General features: G+C 44.9%; 1 protein-coding gene across 2 annotated transcripts in view; it reads right to left on the reverse strand.

Annotated features, from left to right (window-relative positions):
• The window catches only part of pmp22 (peripheral myelin protein 22), a 47757-nt gene that overhangs the window by 30656 nt on the left and 261 nt on the right, over nt 1–16840 (reverse strand). The window contains exons 1-3 of one of the 2 annotated variants that reach the window (XM_003217082.4): nt 12499–12645; nt 9895–9990; nt 8645–8744 (exon numbers count right to left, since the gene is read on the reverse strand). In XM_003217082.4, the coding sequence (XP_003217130.1) occupies nt 8645–8744; nt 9895–9972 (178 nt within the window). In that variant the 5' untranslated portion in view covers nt 9973–9990; nt 12499–12645. Of the gene's footprint in view, nt 1–8644; nt 8745–9894; nt 9991–12498; nt 12646–16840 lie in introns of those variants that run through there. The other variant, XM_003217081.4, reaches the window with a different exon arrangement.

Here is a 16840-nt window from a genome sequence, read left to right on the forward strand (position 1 = left end):
TCTTGCTCTGGTTCAGTCAGGGAGTAGAGATGCCCTCGCGGGATCGGGGCCCCCTCCACCAAGTCAATGGCACAGTCATAAGGTCTATGTGGGGGTAATTTTTCGGCTTCTTTCTCATTGAATACATCCCAATATTCGGAGTACTTCTTTGGCAAGGTGATGATGGGCTCGGAGTCTGTGGCATGGCATACCTTGGCTACGAGGCAATGGTTTTGGCAGTACTTTGAAGCAAACTGCAGTTCTCTGTTGGACCAGGAGATGTTAGGGTCGTGGAGTGTCAGCCATGGAATTCCCAAAATCACAGGGAAATGGGGAACCTCGGTAACAAAGAAGGAAATCTCTTCCATATGTTCCCTTATCCACATCCTGGTGGGTTCCGACCACTGGCTTACGGGGCCCGTCTTGAGGGGACGGCCGTCTATGGCTTGCACCACACGGGCATTCTTGAAATCATGATATTGTAATCCCAGAGAGTCGGCATACTCTCTATCGATGAAATTGTTGGTAGCTCCAGAGTCTATCATGGCGTGGATCATGACGGGTCCCCTTTTTGCTGACCATAATGTGACCACGAGAAGGAACAGGACCCCGGTTGGCGGCTCTTGGATGGATTTTTTGACCGGGTTGGCGAGCCTCTCTACACCCGGTCGTTGGCTTCCCCCGCCGGCTGTGTGCCAGTCGGCTCAGACGCCTTCGACTCCGTGGAGGACGCCGCCGCAAGACGGGCGGCAGGCTTCCCTTTGGCTGGGCACTCTCTGGCGAAGTGGCCCCCGTTCCCGCAGTACCAGCAGAGGTTCAAGCGTTGACGACGGGCCTTCTCGGCGGCATCTAGTCTGGGACGCACATTGCCCAACTGCATCGGCACCTCCTCGCCTCCTCTGGGGTATGGGGTTGGCGGCGGGGGTCTCCACACCGGACGTGGCTGAACACTGGCGGGAGCGGGGGGTTTTGCCCCGGCTCTACCGCCCTGGCCTCGAACCCATTGTTTCCTGTTGGCAATCATGACTTCAGCCCGTAAACATTGATCAATGAGTGCCTCGAGGGTCTGGGGAGGATCCACCTTGGAGATTTCTTCCAGCATTTCAATGTTGAGACCCTCCCGAAATTGTCCTCTGAGGGCTACATCGTTCCAGCCGGTGTTGTGGGCCAGCACGCGGAACTCGGCTATGTACTGAGACATGGGTCTGTCTCCTTGAAGGAGGCGCCGGAGTTTGTGACCGGCTGCCTCCAAATTGTCCTCGATTCCCCAGGTCTCCTTAAGGTGATCCAAGAAGCGTTGTGCTGAACTTAGGTGGGGGGAGGCTTGATCAAACAGGGCCGTCGCCCAGCTAGCCGCTGGTCCGTCTAGAAGACTGTAGACCCACGCCACCTTGATGTCTTCTTGGGGAAACTCGGCATCACGGGCCTCTAGATAAGCTTGACATTGGCGGCGGAAAACATGAACCTTAGCAGCTTCTCCAGAAAACTTGGTAGGCAACGCCATGGCCGGGAGGCGAACTCCGCGCTCCCTCAACCCTTTTATTTCTCCATCCTGCGCGTTGAGTCTGTCACGGATGCGGTCCACTTCGTCCTTGCTGATGGTGTAGCTGAGCGGCTGTCCAGCCGGCGCGGCTCCGGTAGACATCCTGGCCTCGGTTAGTTGGTGCTTATGGGTGGCGGAGTCAAACTGTCACGACCCAGGCGGCAGAGGCACCAATAACCATACACAGAGGCCAGAATCTAACTAATATCTTTATTGAAGGAATATATAAAGTTAATAAAAACAAGTATAGAAAATAGTCCAGAATTAGACCCTTCAGGAAAGGTCAGAATTAGTCCAAAAAAGCAATGTCCAATAAGAAATATTAAGGTCCAAAATTGTAATCCAATAACCGAAACACTCACTTTGCCAAGCAAAGTGAGGGGAGATGACAAGGTCCTTAGTCCATAAAACTTGAGCGTGGCTAGGAAATAACTTGATACTTGAAACAAGGCTTGAACGTGGAACAAGGTAACTAAGAACAAGAACAAGGTCCGTGGAATAACTTGGTAAAATCCGTGAAACAAGGCAAGGATTAGTCCTGGGAAACAAGGCAAAGTCCGTAGGTAAACAAAGGCTGGGAAGCAAGGCGAAGGCTGGATAGCAAGGCAAGGCTTGAGCTGAAGCGAGGCTTGAATCGGAGCGCGCTGTCCAGACACAACTCGCTCCGTAGGCTGACGAATTGACTCCGCGAAGTTGCTACGCGGGCAAAACACCTATATAGAGTCCAACTTTCTCACCAAAGCGGTTCTCTGGGAATCAGAAACGAAAGCTAAACTCTGAGACCAGATGTTACACTCCTTAAAGATTCTCACGAGAACCAATGTTAATTGGCAACATTCTTAGCTGCTATCCTCGCACTCCTGCGCGAAGCTGAATCCAAACTTCTCTGTTGTTTACAAAACTCCCGGCGCAAGAACACGGGAGAAGTAGGCTCTGGGGTACAACTTTCTTGCAGGTGCAAGGTTTCCAGATCTGCCTGGGAAAGATCTGGCTGAGAGGAATCCAGTTCAGACTGGGAAGGTAAAAAACCCAAGTTTTCATCTTCATCAGGGATTACAATGTCCTGAGCAGGACTACAAGGCCCATGGTTCATCACAATGAGTGACTCTGAAATGGCCTGTCTGCCCCTGCATTTACAATCAGTACCTAAACTAATACCACCAAATGCTGATTAAGGACATAGCTGCCAACATATAAATCTGCTGCATTGTTACAAAAGATATATCCAGGCTCCCGCATACTAGGTTACCACTAGGGGTCAGCAGAGAGTCACAAGAGAGGACAGTCTGTACACACCCATTTTGCTGCAAGTTCCCTTTTCCTGAAAATTTTGGGAGCCGTAGACTTTTCAGCATTTGTCATAGCTGAAATTTCCCAAAACAGCAGAACCTGCTCAACATGGGACACTCATTGTTTGATTACTGAGCTGTTGAATTAGGAGCCTTTGGAACCTAAACTATTGCAGGTCTCAAATATATATATTGAATTAATTTCGTTTACCCAATTATTTCCAATTCCTTCTGGAATTTTTGGATTTAAAAACAAAATATTGCCATTCAGAGTATTGTTCTATTATTCGGGCATAGGCCAAAAGGAGGCACTGGACAGAGAAAGATAGTTCATTTTATGGGAGGGGGAGGGAAAGATTGGAGAAAACTATTCCTCCTGTTTTCACTAGTGATTCCCCCTCCCCACTTCCTATTTTATAAACGAGGGTTGTTTTCATGATGGGGACATGAGTGGAGGGAATAACAAGAAAACAGGGTAATGGTTTTGCTCCTTCAAATCCCCCTCCACCTGTAAAATGGACTGTCCTTCTCTGTCTAGCATTTCCTTTTGGTCTCCGCCCAGATAATGGAACAGTACCCAGCTCAGGAATTACTCTCTCCTGGCCACCTTCCTACCCAGGAGGCAAGAATCTATGCAACTAAAAAAATGTTCCAGATTATGCTTTTCACGGACAGTACTGAGTAGCTTTAGGCAGACAACATGAGACAAGAGGAGGTATGAGATACACTGAGATATACATGAATTAAATAAGCAATGGCCAGTGGTCTCAAAATATCCTAAGTGACAGCACTGCCCACTATTCCAGATTGGTTCCTGATTGTCATCGTGGATGTGGCAACAACAGGTTCCATGGGAATATACTGCAATGCCCTTAGCCCCATTAGGACCACAGATTTTCTCATTCCCTAGGAGCCCAATACCTTTTGCTGGATGAAATGAAAAATAAGATGGGACACTCTTTCCATTCCATGTCAAAAAGTTGATTGAACTGAAGAGTTTAATTTCTCCACTACACTAGCAATGAAAAAGCCCCCTTTCAGACACTCAAACAGGAGAAGTAAGTTCCAAGAACACACAACAGGCATTGTGGCCCACAGCAATGTCCACCAACTCCTTACTGCCAACTCCTAGTATCTGTCACTTGAAGCTGCCACTTCACTCAGCGTAATTGTTAGGTGAATCTAATCTCCCTCCTGCCCACATACACACATATGGTGTTATGATTGAATTCCAAGTCATTTTGGGTCTCAGCCTGAGAGAAAAGCAGGACACAAAAGAAATAAATGGCCAAGCAGAGTTTCATGGAGCAGAAGAAGTCCCCAGATGTATATGGTGTCACTTTTCCATTGATACTGACTTGGAAATCCAACAAAATTTTGCCATTAGCCTACATTTAATGTACAAGAGCAGGGTATTCAACACAAAGATTACCTTATGCCACAGTATGTTAACTTACAAAAACTATAATGTAATAAAGAACATTAAACATGGCACTCCATTGCATGACCACAAGTCTACATCTTCCAAAAATGTATGTGCATTTTTAAGTTTCCAAGCTTAATTCTCTGAAACAGTACCATGGGCAAACAAGATCAAGGGGATGTGAAAGTACAATGAAATCTTAATTCATTAAATCAACAACAAAGGTCCCTTCCAAATTCAGTTTATGGGGATTAGGAATGTAGGACTCCAGTGAAAGTGAAAAATTGAATAAAGAAATTTCTTTTTAAAAAATGGAGAGAATACACCTCTAGGAATTTCCCAAACAGGAAGGAGCACAACTGTTTACACTAGCCCAAAATACAGGCAAGCATCCCATGACTTCTCTTAATTTGTGACAAGGCCGCATTAAGCAGCGATCTCCAGCATTAAGTGAAATGGATGTTTTGTGCTTTGTAGACAGCACGTAGTCCATTCACTCCCAGGGCCAATCCATATGGCCCATTTAGATGAGCCCTGTGTCTCTTGTTAAGTGTACTTAGTAGTGCAGACCTATTTGGTCATACAAGTTGAATATCCCTAATCCAAAATACATGGGACCAGAAGTGTTTTGGATTTTTCTCCATGGATTTTGGAATATCTATGTCTGCATGTACATACATAATGAAACATCTTGGAGATGAGGTTCAAGTCTTAAAACAGAATACTTTTATGTTTCATGTACACCTTTTACACATAACCTTAATGTAATTTTATACATTTTAAAATAATTTTGTCAATGAAATAAAGTTTGTATACATTAAACCATCAAAAAACAGAGGTGTCACGATTGCAGACACCCATATGGGCGATTTTGGAGTGTTTCGGATTTTGCCATTCTGAATAAGCAGTACTCAACATGTAATAAGAAACCATGCTATATTTGTTGTTTAGATCCTCCCTCTGATGGATCATTGTGACCATCTGCAACATTTTACTTCCTCATAATTCTTTAATCCAAAACTTCCAGCTGTTAATCATTACACAAGGGGGGGGGGGAGAGGATGTGCTGATAAATGTGGAACTGAATTCTTTCAAGGACATTAATTCCACATTGAGCATTTTGGTGGAGCTCTTCAAAATATTCAGCATTCTAGTGGAACAGAACCTTTAACTCAAGTTTTAGCTGTGAATAAACCTGAAAGGCTCACTGAAGAGATTCAAAGGAAATGCCTTAGGGCTTACATCTCATGATGACTCAAGCTAAGGTCATTCAGTGAAGTTATTTGTTTATAGTTAACATTAGACTATGGGGATTCCATCTTCAATATAGTGATGAAAATGTTATAATCAAGTGAAAGCCTTAGAGACATTGTCTTAGAAACAGGTAAAAGGGAGTGGAAACAATGCTTTTGGCGCCAGTGTGGACCTAGCTTTATTTCTTTAATGACATCCTCAAGGCAGCAAATAACTATAAGGAGAAAGGTGGGTGACAGCTGACAATAGACTTAATGTGTTGATATGCCACACATTGTTAAATATGTTCTTGTTCTCTTTTTACAACATTTGGCAAGGATGTAGGAGTGCCACCTCCTTACAACTGTTTATATGGCTTCTTTCTCCTACTCACCCCCTCCCTCTCCAATCTCCCCAAACCTACATCTTCTTTGGTGCACAGTAGGAACATATCTTAACATTTTCTCCATGAACAAGTCATCTAAACCAGTTACCAAGAAATGCAAGAATTTGAGTTGTGTGGAGTATATGACTGCTGACAGAAGAACCACCTAAGGTCAGTGGGTATTTATAAACAACAAATTGAAAAGAATTAAGTACAGATCACAGTTCAGATGTTTATTTCCTCACTTTCTTTCATGGTCAACATATTGCTTTCAGCTACATGCCTGTCTTCTCTTGATGTAAGACCCTAACTTATGGCTATGCTTTAATTTTGTACTGTACAATTTTAAGTTACCCAAATAAATAAAAACAGCCTTACTGAATCAGACGAAATACTTGTCTAGTTTTCTTATCTGCATTTTCCAGCAAAGTGTCATCAGAAAACTTATATACAACAATACAATCCATGAACCAGTGTTCCATTCTTAGCCATTATGGCAAAAAATAGCAGTGAGCTCATGTGATTCCTCCTCCCTTACTTTTGTATTCCCCAAACTGATATCATAACCCCAATGCAAGAGACCTGAACCTCTTCAGCATCTGGGCAGCACTTCTGTTCAAGCTGGTTGGAGCCTTCAACATGAGCTTCATGTCAGTGCAGATACATTGTAACAATTAGTGTCAACCCCTTGAAATGGCAACATGAATTGATACATTTGTCTTCCATGGAAATGATGAATTTGTGACATCTATAGCAAAAAGTATCATAGTACTGGATGTACTGAAGGAATCCATGTTTTAGTAAAGTTTTGTAATAGAAAGATTATTCTACCAGGACTGGCCCTATTTTCATGCAAGGGAAGGTGGCAGTCCAGGGCAGAAGATACTAGAGAGCAGAGAAATGCCAGGATACAGGGCTATGAGCATGCCATATGGCCTGACTGTTAGCATTAGGTTCTGGCATGCTACCAGTATTGATCTGCTAGCCCTCATACTTTCTGAATGTAAAATTGGAGGCAGTATCCTTTGTTCCAAAGCTACACTTCTTCAGCTGAATGCTTTGCTTCCATACTTTCCATGACTAATAAATATTCATTGGGCTTTACTTGTAGGTTATTTTGGAAATCTAAACCATGTACTAATCTACTCAATATGGATTACAACTCCTTCAGAATTTTAGTTACCCTTTTTGGTACCTTCTCTATCGTGATATTTTTGCACTGGGATGACCAAAACCAATATACTGAAGAAATATGTCAAACTGAGTCTGATCTGCCATTGGATTTTTTCACCCCTGCTATTATGAACTTATACCAGTTTTTTAATGATGTGCTTACCTCATTGTTCACTTCTCTATCACCTCATGAATTAAAGTAAGTCAATATAGTTAATGAAGCAACAGATAGGAAGGAGAAGTTAAAAACATACTTCTTGGTAGAGAAAAAATATATTGTTTATTTAATATTTATTCACATCATGTGTGCCTGGTCTCTTGTCCCATGGATACAAAACACATTTAGAGACATTCAATGAAAAACTGTCTTAACCCCTTTTAATATTAAAGAAGGAAGCATAAAATTATAAAAACATGCCACATGAAGAAAAATACTGGTATTATCTCATGAGAAATCTTGTACCCCCTTATATTTGACAAATGTTGGCTACAAAGTGTTCGAGAACAGAATATTTATTTTCACTAAACAGGAAACACTAATTTTATAAGGTTCCTAAGGATCCAGTTCCTAAGTTGTCAAAGCAAAATGCTGGCATTCTCTAACCTCTCATCTTATATGTTGGTGGCTAACTGAAACTGTGAGTAAGTACAGACTGGAATCCTGATGTGCCAAATACTACAGTTCTCAGTCATTTGTCTGCAAAACACTAGCAGTGATCCAGCCTGTAAAATATTCTAGCCCAAGAAAATTATTTTTCCTTTATACCAATAGAAATATTCTGCTCATAAAGATACCACAATCTTCCATCTGTTGTCAAGCTTTGGAACACAGTAACCAAGTTCAGAATGCCCTCACAGTTAAAAGAAATATCAATTGTTTGTAAATAGCTATTCAGGCAAAGCAGAAGGCATCAGACAAAGCAGACCAGATATAAATTCATGATTCAAGCAGCCATTTCTGAATTAACCACTCCCTTCATGTGTAATACTGCACTTTCTTTCATCAGTAAACCAGATACCAAAGGTTCCCATGGTCTTTAATAGATGGCATACAGCCATTTCTTTTAGCAAGTGAAAAGAGCATATGCCAATAAAACCCAGAGGCTCTCAGTGCAAATCAGATCACCAGGTCTGCTACAAGGGTTAGCCAGATCTTGAAAAAATGCAGAAGACCTGTGAGCATTTTGTTTTTAAGGGTGAGGATAATACTACAAAGTACACATTGTTGTGGGACTGTCTGCAAACTACGTGGAGAAAGAATAATGTAGTGATTTGAGTGCTAGACTAGGATTCTGGGAGACCAGAATTCAAATCCTTACTCAGCCATGGAAACATATTGGGTGGCCTTAGATATGTCATATTCCCCCAGCTTCTGAAGAAGGAATGGATATCCTCAGAGCTAACCAAGCATAGAAAACCTCACAGTAGGCTCACTTTTGGATTGCCATAAATTGGAAAATAATTTGAAGATATACACCAACAAAAAATACAAGCAACACTTAGAAAAGACTAGCTTATTATCACATCAGTCTGGAAGAATCATAGTACAAGAAAGAAGGGTAGTGAGAAGGGTTTTTCATCACACAGTAAATCAGAAGCATTGCAACTGAAATTCTTACCATTTGTGGATGATGTGAGACAACGAAATGAACTTGGGGACCCATGTATAGTGCAGTTTTGCCAAAGATCTGCTATGGAACCATTCCCTACAAGCCATTGCTGAAAGAGAAGCACAATATTATGAGAATGGGAAAGGTCCAGAGCCCCACAGAAGCTAAGCACCATGGAAACTTTGCACTACATAGACCCATTTCTCCCCAGAGAAGGTTTCCATGCAAATTCAGCTTGACTTAATTCCCTGATGTTTTAAGGAACGAAATAGATAAATCCAGAGACAAAAACACTTATAAGTTTTTATAGAATCTATATGCAAAGATAAGGTTCCTTTCCCCAAGTGAACACATAGTTGTACATATTCCTCTTTTCACTAACCACAAGGATATGTCACTCCTTCATTCTTTTGACCCCAGTAGGGGACCAGAATGAATCTGCCAAAGACTATTACCAACACCTTGGGAAAGGGAAATCCCATGCCCTCAAACTACCCCTTCCAAAAGCAAAGCTTTGGGAACAGAGATGCTCCTAACACCCCCATTATGAAGTTTATATGCAAGTGTAAGACTTTTAAAAAAAGCATATAAACAAAGCTTGCAAAAGTAGCTGATTGCACAATAAACAACAATTGGATATGGATCCAAATCTACTGCCATATCTCTGCATAAAACAACAGAATAGTTACTTCTAATATAAAAAAGACCATGGATATAAAATCTTCAGCAGTATTGGGAGTCTTTTTTCTGATGCTAGATAATACAACAGCTGAGAGTAGTAACATAGTATAGAAGGAAACCACTCTTTACATCCCTGGTTGCACTCCAGAACCAGAACTTGAGCTCAGATTAATCAAATCTTTGCACAAAAATTTAAAATGTTACTTGTTAGTGTCAATTACCAAAATACAAGTAATATCTGAAAAATCAGACTTATCCTTGGCCAATTATTTAACATACAATATAGGTATCTTAACTGCAACCCTCATTCTTTTTCTTGTAACTAACAGGGCTTATAACCAATCAATTCCTTACTAAGCAAGACACCCCAAGCCTAAACTTATTGAATGAGATTTCCTTCAAAACCAACTAAATTTAATCCCAAACCAGCAGATATAGGACTGAAGTTTTAAAATTATATACATCAAAACAAGCTCCTATCTTTGAAAATAGTTTCTAGAGCAGCTTTCAATGACTATTAAACCCTAGAAGCAATCTGGCAGAAGTAAAAATAAACCAAGAGTGCTATTTGTACTTACGTTGACAATTGTAGAAACGAAGAGAAGGACAAGCACAGCAACATGGAGCACAATGATTACCAACAACAAGAGGAGCATTTTGGCAGAACCGTTGATCTAGAAGGAGAAAAAAAAACCTTTAAGTAGAAGAAAAGAAGTCTGTTACCTGTAGTAAGCTGTGCTATATGAACAGAGGCAAGCCTATCCTTCAGAAGCAAACAGTAGAGGGTGCCTCTGGGATAAAATAAACTGAGCCCAACGGTTCACTGTAAAGAAACCAAATATACCTTTGGGTGGCTTAAGACCATGTGTGGAAAGTGATGGAAAGTTTTTTACTTCTTAAAAGAAATAGGTGATGAATGGTGGGTTTGGGAGGCAGACTTTGAAGGATTCAACCAATCTGGCAGGTTTGAAAAGAAAGGGGGAGGTTTGAAATAAACCCAACCCAGGAAAATGGGGCACACTCAAAGCACCATCAACCAGAATTTACAAAGTTTTGAAATTTCCTAAAAACCTACTCCCTAAAATATTGCACCTTTGCTTATTTCCCTTCCCAAAACTGCATTCTATTCCTCCCTCCCCCACCCATTCAAATTTGAAAAAGCTTATGATGATTCCAGGAATATGGAGGAAACTCAAACATTCTCACATTCCTCAAAGTTTCCACCTGGGGAAGGCGCTCTCTTCTGAAATAAGTAACGGACACATTTTAAAGGTTCTTAAAAGGTGTGCTCAAGAAAGGAATTTTGAGTCAAAAGCTAGCAAGACATAAATGAAGTAGGAAAACAGAGTGGACAGCCCTGGGCTCAAGGGACCTGGTAGGCGGGAGTGGAAACCGTTATGCCACAAAGCCACCATTCTCCTCCTATGAATATCATCAACATTTTGAGTCCATTGGGAGTCGACAGCCTCAGCCAGCCCCACTCTTCCCCCATTAAGGCTGGAAACAAATCTCTCTTGACAAATACAGAAAAATACACACAAAAAGTTGGGGTGGAGAGGAACATTTTTAAGGAGTGCAGTTATAGGTTAAGTAGGACCAGTTTGGAGGGAGCATGCAAGCCCCAGACATTCAGAACCATCACAGCAGGAGATGTGTACAATAGCCTAGGAAATACACAAGGGCAATAAATAAAGAGTGGAACTAATGCAGTAGATTCATGGGAGTTGTCGTTTTACAAGCCTCTTCTTCTTCACCAGTTCCTGTCAGAGCATCTACTAGACTGTAGTGTAGAAGGAATGCAATTTGACACCGCTTTAATTGCTATTGCTGAATGCGGAGTCATGGATAGTTTAACGAAGTTGTAAGCCTTCTTCTTCCCATGATTCCATAGGCTTGAGCCCCTAGCTCTTAAAATGATGTAAAACTACATTCATTCTAAAGTGTAGATGCGCCCAAAGTGGGGAAGGGGTGTCTTTTTAAGGCCCCATCTACACAGCTGTATAAAATTCGGATTACCTGCTTTGAACTGCCAGTGGCCCTTCCACACAGCCATATAACCCAGAATATCAAGGCATAAAATCCCACAATACCTGTATTGAACTGGGTTATCTGAGTCCACATTGCCATATATTCCAGTTTAAAGCAAATATTCTGGGATTTTTCTGCCTTGATATTCTGGGTTATATGGCTGTGTGAAAGGGCCCAGTGTAGACTCATATAATCCAGTTCAAAGCAGATAATCCAGATTATCTGCCTTGATATTCTGGATTATATATGGCAGTGTAGATGGGCCCTAAGACTGGAGGAAGGGTTCAAAGAGAAGAGCTCTGGTATTTCATGAAATACAACAGAAGTAAACACACACACAACCAAGGGGCCAAGAGCAGCATCTGATGGAGCAAAGGGATGCCCCGAATTCTGTCTCTCAGCGCCCTTCCAGACAGGCCCTATTTCCCAAGCTCTGATCCCAGGTTTTCTGCATTAAACTGAATTGTTTGAGTCCCCACTGCCAGATAATCTAGGATAAACAGAAAACAGATCCTGGCATATAGAGCCTGTCTGGAAGGGCCCTCCAAAGTGCTACGCAGGATCCCTTTGCAGGCTGCTATCCCGTGTTAACATGGCCATGGGTTTTCGCCTTCTTCACAGACGCACGCCCCTCGCGGGGCGGCCCCAGGCCCATCCTCAGAGGCGGGCTTCCAAGGCTGCCAAGCGCCGCGCCGGGAAGGAGGGAGGAATTGAACTCCGGGGAGGGAGGGAGGGATTGAGGGGGAGAGACCTACGTGCTCAAATGTTTCCAGCCGTTTCTAATTATATCAGCCCCGGCGCAGCCCAGAGTAAACGCACTCGCTTTCCTCCCCGCGACGAGGCAAAGCCCCCCGACAGTCCCCCCCCCCTTCCGCGCTTCCTTCTCTTCTGTACATTGCGCAGCTAAGGCAGTTCGACGCCACTTCGCTCTGCCCTGGCTCCATGCTGTTGAAAGTGCAGTTTCCCCGAGTCTTTCGCCTTCTCTGGGTGCCTCACTGTAGTACGTTCCCAAGGCATGGAGCCAGGACAGTTCTACTGCTGTCGGGCAGCATTGACTCGACAACATAGTATCTACAAGAGGTCTCGTTTCCTCCCCCCCCCCCCCCCTCCCTGTTGCTTTCAAAAAAGGCGGGAAAGGTGCCACTACTACTTACTGCTCTTCGGGAGGGAAAGTTGCGTGTGTGTTCCCCACTAGGTCCTGGGCTGCGTCGCGCGCGGGCTCCTGCTCCTCCTTCCTCTGAGCCGAAAAGCGCGCCTCCCCGCAGGCCTCTCCCTCCCAAAGCCGACGAAGGGAGGCGGGGCGCCAACGCCAAGAGGGGTAGGCCTGCCTTCCCGCCCGCCTGCCCCGAAGGGCTATAAATACTCCCACGGAGGGAGGGAGGGAAGGAAGGGGCAAAGAGAAAGGCAGAGGGCGCAGCTGGGGGCAGAAGCCCCCAGCAATGCCATTCCCTGCGAACTCGCCCTGCCCTCACTCTGGCCCCTTCATTGCTCCACTGTAGGGAGGTCGACGGGCTTTGGGTTTGGAGGAATGAATGTTAGAAGCCGAGGAAACAGAGGCCGACCCGAAGCAGGAGGGAAATCACTATATAGCTCAGGCATGGGCCAACTTGGGCCCTCCCTCCAGGTATTTTGGACGTCAACTCCCGCCATTCCTAACCGCCTCAGGCCCCTTCCTTTCCCCCCTCAGCCGCTTAAGCGTCTTCTTCTCTCCTCCTCCTCCTCGCTTAAGCGGCTGAGGGGGAAAAGGAAGGGGCCTGAGGCGGTTAGGAATGGCGGGAGTTGAAGGCCAAAACACCTGGAGGGAGGGCCCAAGTTGGCCCATTCCTGGTATAGCCCCATCTCCATGGACCATTTCATGCAGTTCTGAGCTAGCTTCAAACAGCAGCGGCTAGGCAACAAACTTCCACCAAAGTGTTGGGTTTCATCCCTGAACTGCACAAGTTTCTTGCGTCATCAAGTTTCCAGTCCTCAATGAGTAGCTAGCTTAGAGACAGGGCTAAGCCCAGGGATTCCTTTCCTCACATTCCTAGGCATGCTTTCCCAAAAAGGGCTTTGGCCTTCCTCTTCCTGCTAACCACTGTCTCCACCCCCTTTGATGATGTAGTAATGGAATTCTATGAGGGAAACGGTGTTTTTTAAGTTTTATTGCCCTTAGCCATTTGCCATTTTTCAGTCTTTTGTTTTTCTTTCTACCTGTGAGGATGCACATCTTGCCCCTCTAGGCAAAATGTAGCTCCATGGACTTTTCACCCCTTTTATAAGGATGGTAAAAACATCAAAAACATTCGGGCGTTCCCTGGGCAACGTCCTTGCAGACGGCCAATTCTCTCACTGCAGAAGTGACATGCAGTTTCTCAAGTCGGTCCTAACACTAGGGAAAAAAACTTCTTTAGAAGATGAAATTTACTAAGCTCGTAGTTAGCTCCAAGACCCTTTTCTATCAAGAATGTGTTTCTTTTACTTCAAAACATATTTTTGAACCTGAAGTTCTGACTCAGCAATCCTAAGCCATCCTAAAGAATGGAAACTTATCCCAGCTCACCTCACCGAAGTTTCTGCTGGCTAAGAAGTTTACTTCTGATACTCTGCTATATTTATGGTGGAATCACCTCAACGGAGGGTCGTTTGGAGCCTAGCCGCTTCGATTCCCCAACAAAAAGCGTGCGGAAGGAAACGCCCAAGAAAGGCGCATCCCTGCTCTGCGGGGTGTGTCCGCCCCATCCAGGCCTCAAGTTGAGCCCAGAATTTCCTCTGTAAACATCTGCGGAACGAAAACAGTCTCTTCAAGAGCGGTTTTGAAATGGCATTGAATGACAAGCGTGGATGGGGCCGGGGGGGGGGGGGGAGTCCTATTTATCAGGAGCGATTATATTCCTCGAAAGAAGGAGGAGGAGGAGGAGGAGGTTCAACTTCCCAAAGTTGCCCCCTGAAAAAAGGGCAGCTTGCTAGAGTCGGTGCCCCCTCTGCCTTTGCCGCCTCCCTCCCCGGATTTACATTATTATTGTGTTCCCAAATGCCCATCTGGTTTGGGCGGCCTCGCAGCCATTCTCTGTCCCTGGCCTCTCGGTGCCTCTACACCAGGCATGGGCAAACATGGGCTCTCCAGGTGTTTTGGACTTCAACTCTCACAATTCCTAACAGCCGGTCCAAAACACCTGTAGGGCCAAAGTTTGCCCATGTCGTCTCTACACTGTCGCCTTCATGCGCTCTGACCGCGCTCTCATACTGCCAAGGGCTCAATGCTAAGGAATCGGGGAGCTGTCATTAGGTGAGGCCCCGCAACCTTGACCAGTGAAAGTTAAAGGCGTTGTCGAAGGCTTTCATGGCCGGAATCACTGGATTGCTGTGAGTTTTCCGGGAAGTATGGACATGTTCCACAAGCATTCTCTCCTGACATTTCGCCCACATCTATGGCAGGCATCCTCAGAGGTTGTGAGGCCTGTTGGAAACTTGGCAAGAAAGATTGATATATCTGTGGAAGGTCCAGGGTGGGAGAAAGAACTCTTGTTTGTTGAAGGTAAGTGAGCGTTGAAATTAATCACCTTGGTTAGCATTGAAAAGCCTTGCAGCTTCAAGGTCTAGTTGCTTCCTGTTGGGAGGTGTTAGCTGGCCCTGATTGTTTCATGCCTGGAATTCCCCTGTTTTCTGAGTGTTGTTCTTTGTTTTCTGTCCTGATTCTACAGTTTCCTTAATACTGGTAGCAAAATTTTGTTCATTTTCATGTTTTCCTCCTATCTGTTGAAATTGCTTGTGGATTTCAATGGCTTTTCTGTGTAGTCTGTCATAGTGGTTGTTAGAGTGGTCCAGCATCCACCAAGGATTCCCCCAGGCAGGAATTAGCCAGGCCTTGAAGCTGCAAGGCTTTTCAATGCTAATCGAGGTGGCTAATTGTATCATTCACACCAGCCTCCAACAGACAAGAGTTCTTTCTCCCACCCTGGATCTACCACAGATATAAATACCCCACTTGCCTAGTTCCTACAGACCTCACAACCTCTGAGGATGCCTGCCATAGAGATGAAAAAGGATACTTCTGAAACTTCTGGGTTATACAGCCCGGAAAACTCACAGCAACCCAAAATTAAAGGTCTTGTGAAACTACAACCCCCAGGTTTCCATAGCATTGAGCACCGGCAGTTCAAGTGGCATGTTCACCGGCAGTTCAAGTTTCCCTGATCATTGGCTGAGGCAGCGGGGCTTCTGGGAGCTGAAGTCCAAAACACCTGGAGAGCCTTTGGGAAACACTGGGGCTGTGGCGGCATGCTGAGCCAACTAGTGTCTTCATCCAAGACAGAAACATACAAACACAGGGTGGATCTACACTCCCCTATATCCTAGGATCTGACCTCAGATTATCTGTTTATCCCAGATTATCTGGCAGTGTAGACTCATATAATCCAGTTTAGAGCAGATAATAGATCCAGCCACACTCCAAAGCAGACAGCAAGGAGCCGCGCCCCAATGATCCTTGCCTTGCAGCCTCGGGCAACCGGAAAGCAGCCTCTGCTGACTCCTGAACCAGGAAAGCTGGGCTGCTGCTCCTTTCTCTCACACCCTCCTGCCGCCTCCCCGCCCCCCACAAATCCGATCTCTTTCGATTTAGTGTTTGTTTCTTAAGGAGATAAAGCGGCGAAACGAAGCTCTCCTCCTTCGAGCGATTCCGCCCAGTCGGAGTTGCCGCTTCCCAGACTTTCCATCATTGTGTAAAACGAATGCAACATGACACCACTGTGCCCGCTATGGCTCCAGGCTAGGTAATCCCGAGAGTTGTCGATTCTGACAAAGTCCTTCTCTCCCAACAGCGTCGGTGCCGAACTATAAACTCAAGCATGACCCTTGGCAGTTAAAGTGGGGGTTTTTCGCGTCAGGAGCGACTTGAGAAACTGCAAGTTGCTTCTGGTGTGAGAGAATTGGCCGTCTGCAAGGACGTTACCCAGGGGACTCCCCGATATTTGAATTTTTTTACCGTCCTTGTGGGAGGCTTCTCTCATGTCCCCGCATGTTAAAGTGGTGTCAAGCTGCGTTCATTCGACAGGGTAGAAGCATAGGGAACTGGAGCCCCACTTCTAGGGCTGCAGCAGGGTCCGAAGGGAGGAACGGCCCGAGGGTTTCATTCAGACGAACCACCTCAGGCTGGACCTGCACTCACCATGCACTTCAAACTATTGTCGAAGGCTTTCATGACTGAAATCACTGGGTTGCTGTGAGTTTTCCGGGCTGTATGCTATGCTCCAGATTCATTCTCTCCTGACGTTTCGCCTCATCTATTGCAAGCATCCTCAGAGGTTGTGAAAGAACAGACAAGAGTTCTTTCTCCCATCCTGGACTTTCCACAGAGATATAAACCCCTCTTGCTTAGTTTCCAACAGACTTCAAAACCTCCGAGGATGCCTGCCATAGATTCAGGCGAAACGTCAGGAGAAAATCCTTCTGGAACATGACCATACGTCCCGGAAAACTCACAGCAACTCACTTCAAAGTGCATTCAGTGGCGGT

The sequence above is a fragment of the Anolis carolinensis genome, chromosome 2 (genome assembly GCF_035594765.1).
Source record: "Anolis carolinensis isolate JA03-04 chromosome 2, rAnoCar3.1.pri, whole genome shotgun sequence".
Taxonomy (NCBI): domain Eukaryota; kingdom Metazoa; phylum Chordata; class Lepidosauria; order Squamata; family Dactyloidae; genus Anolis; species Anolis carolinensis.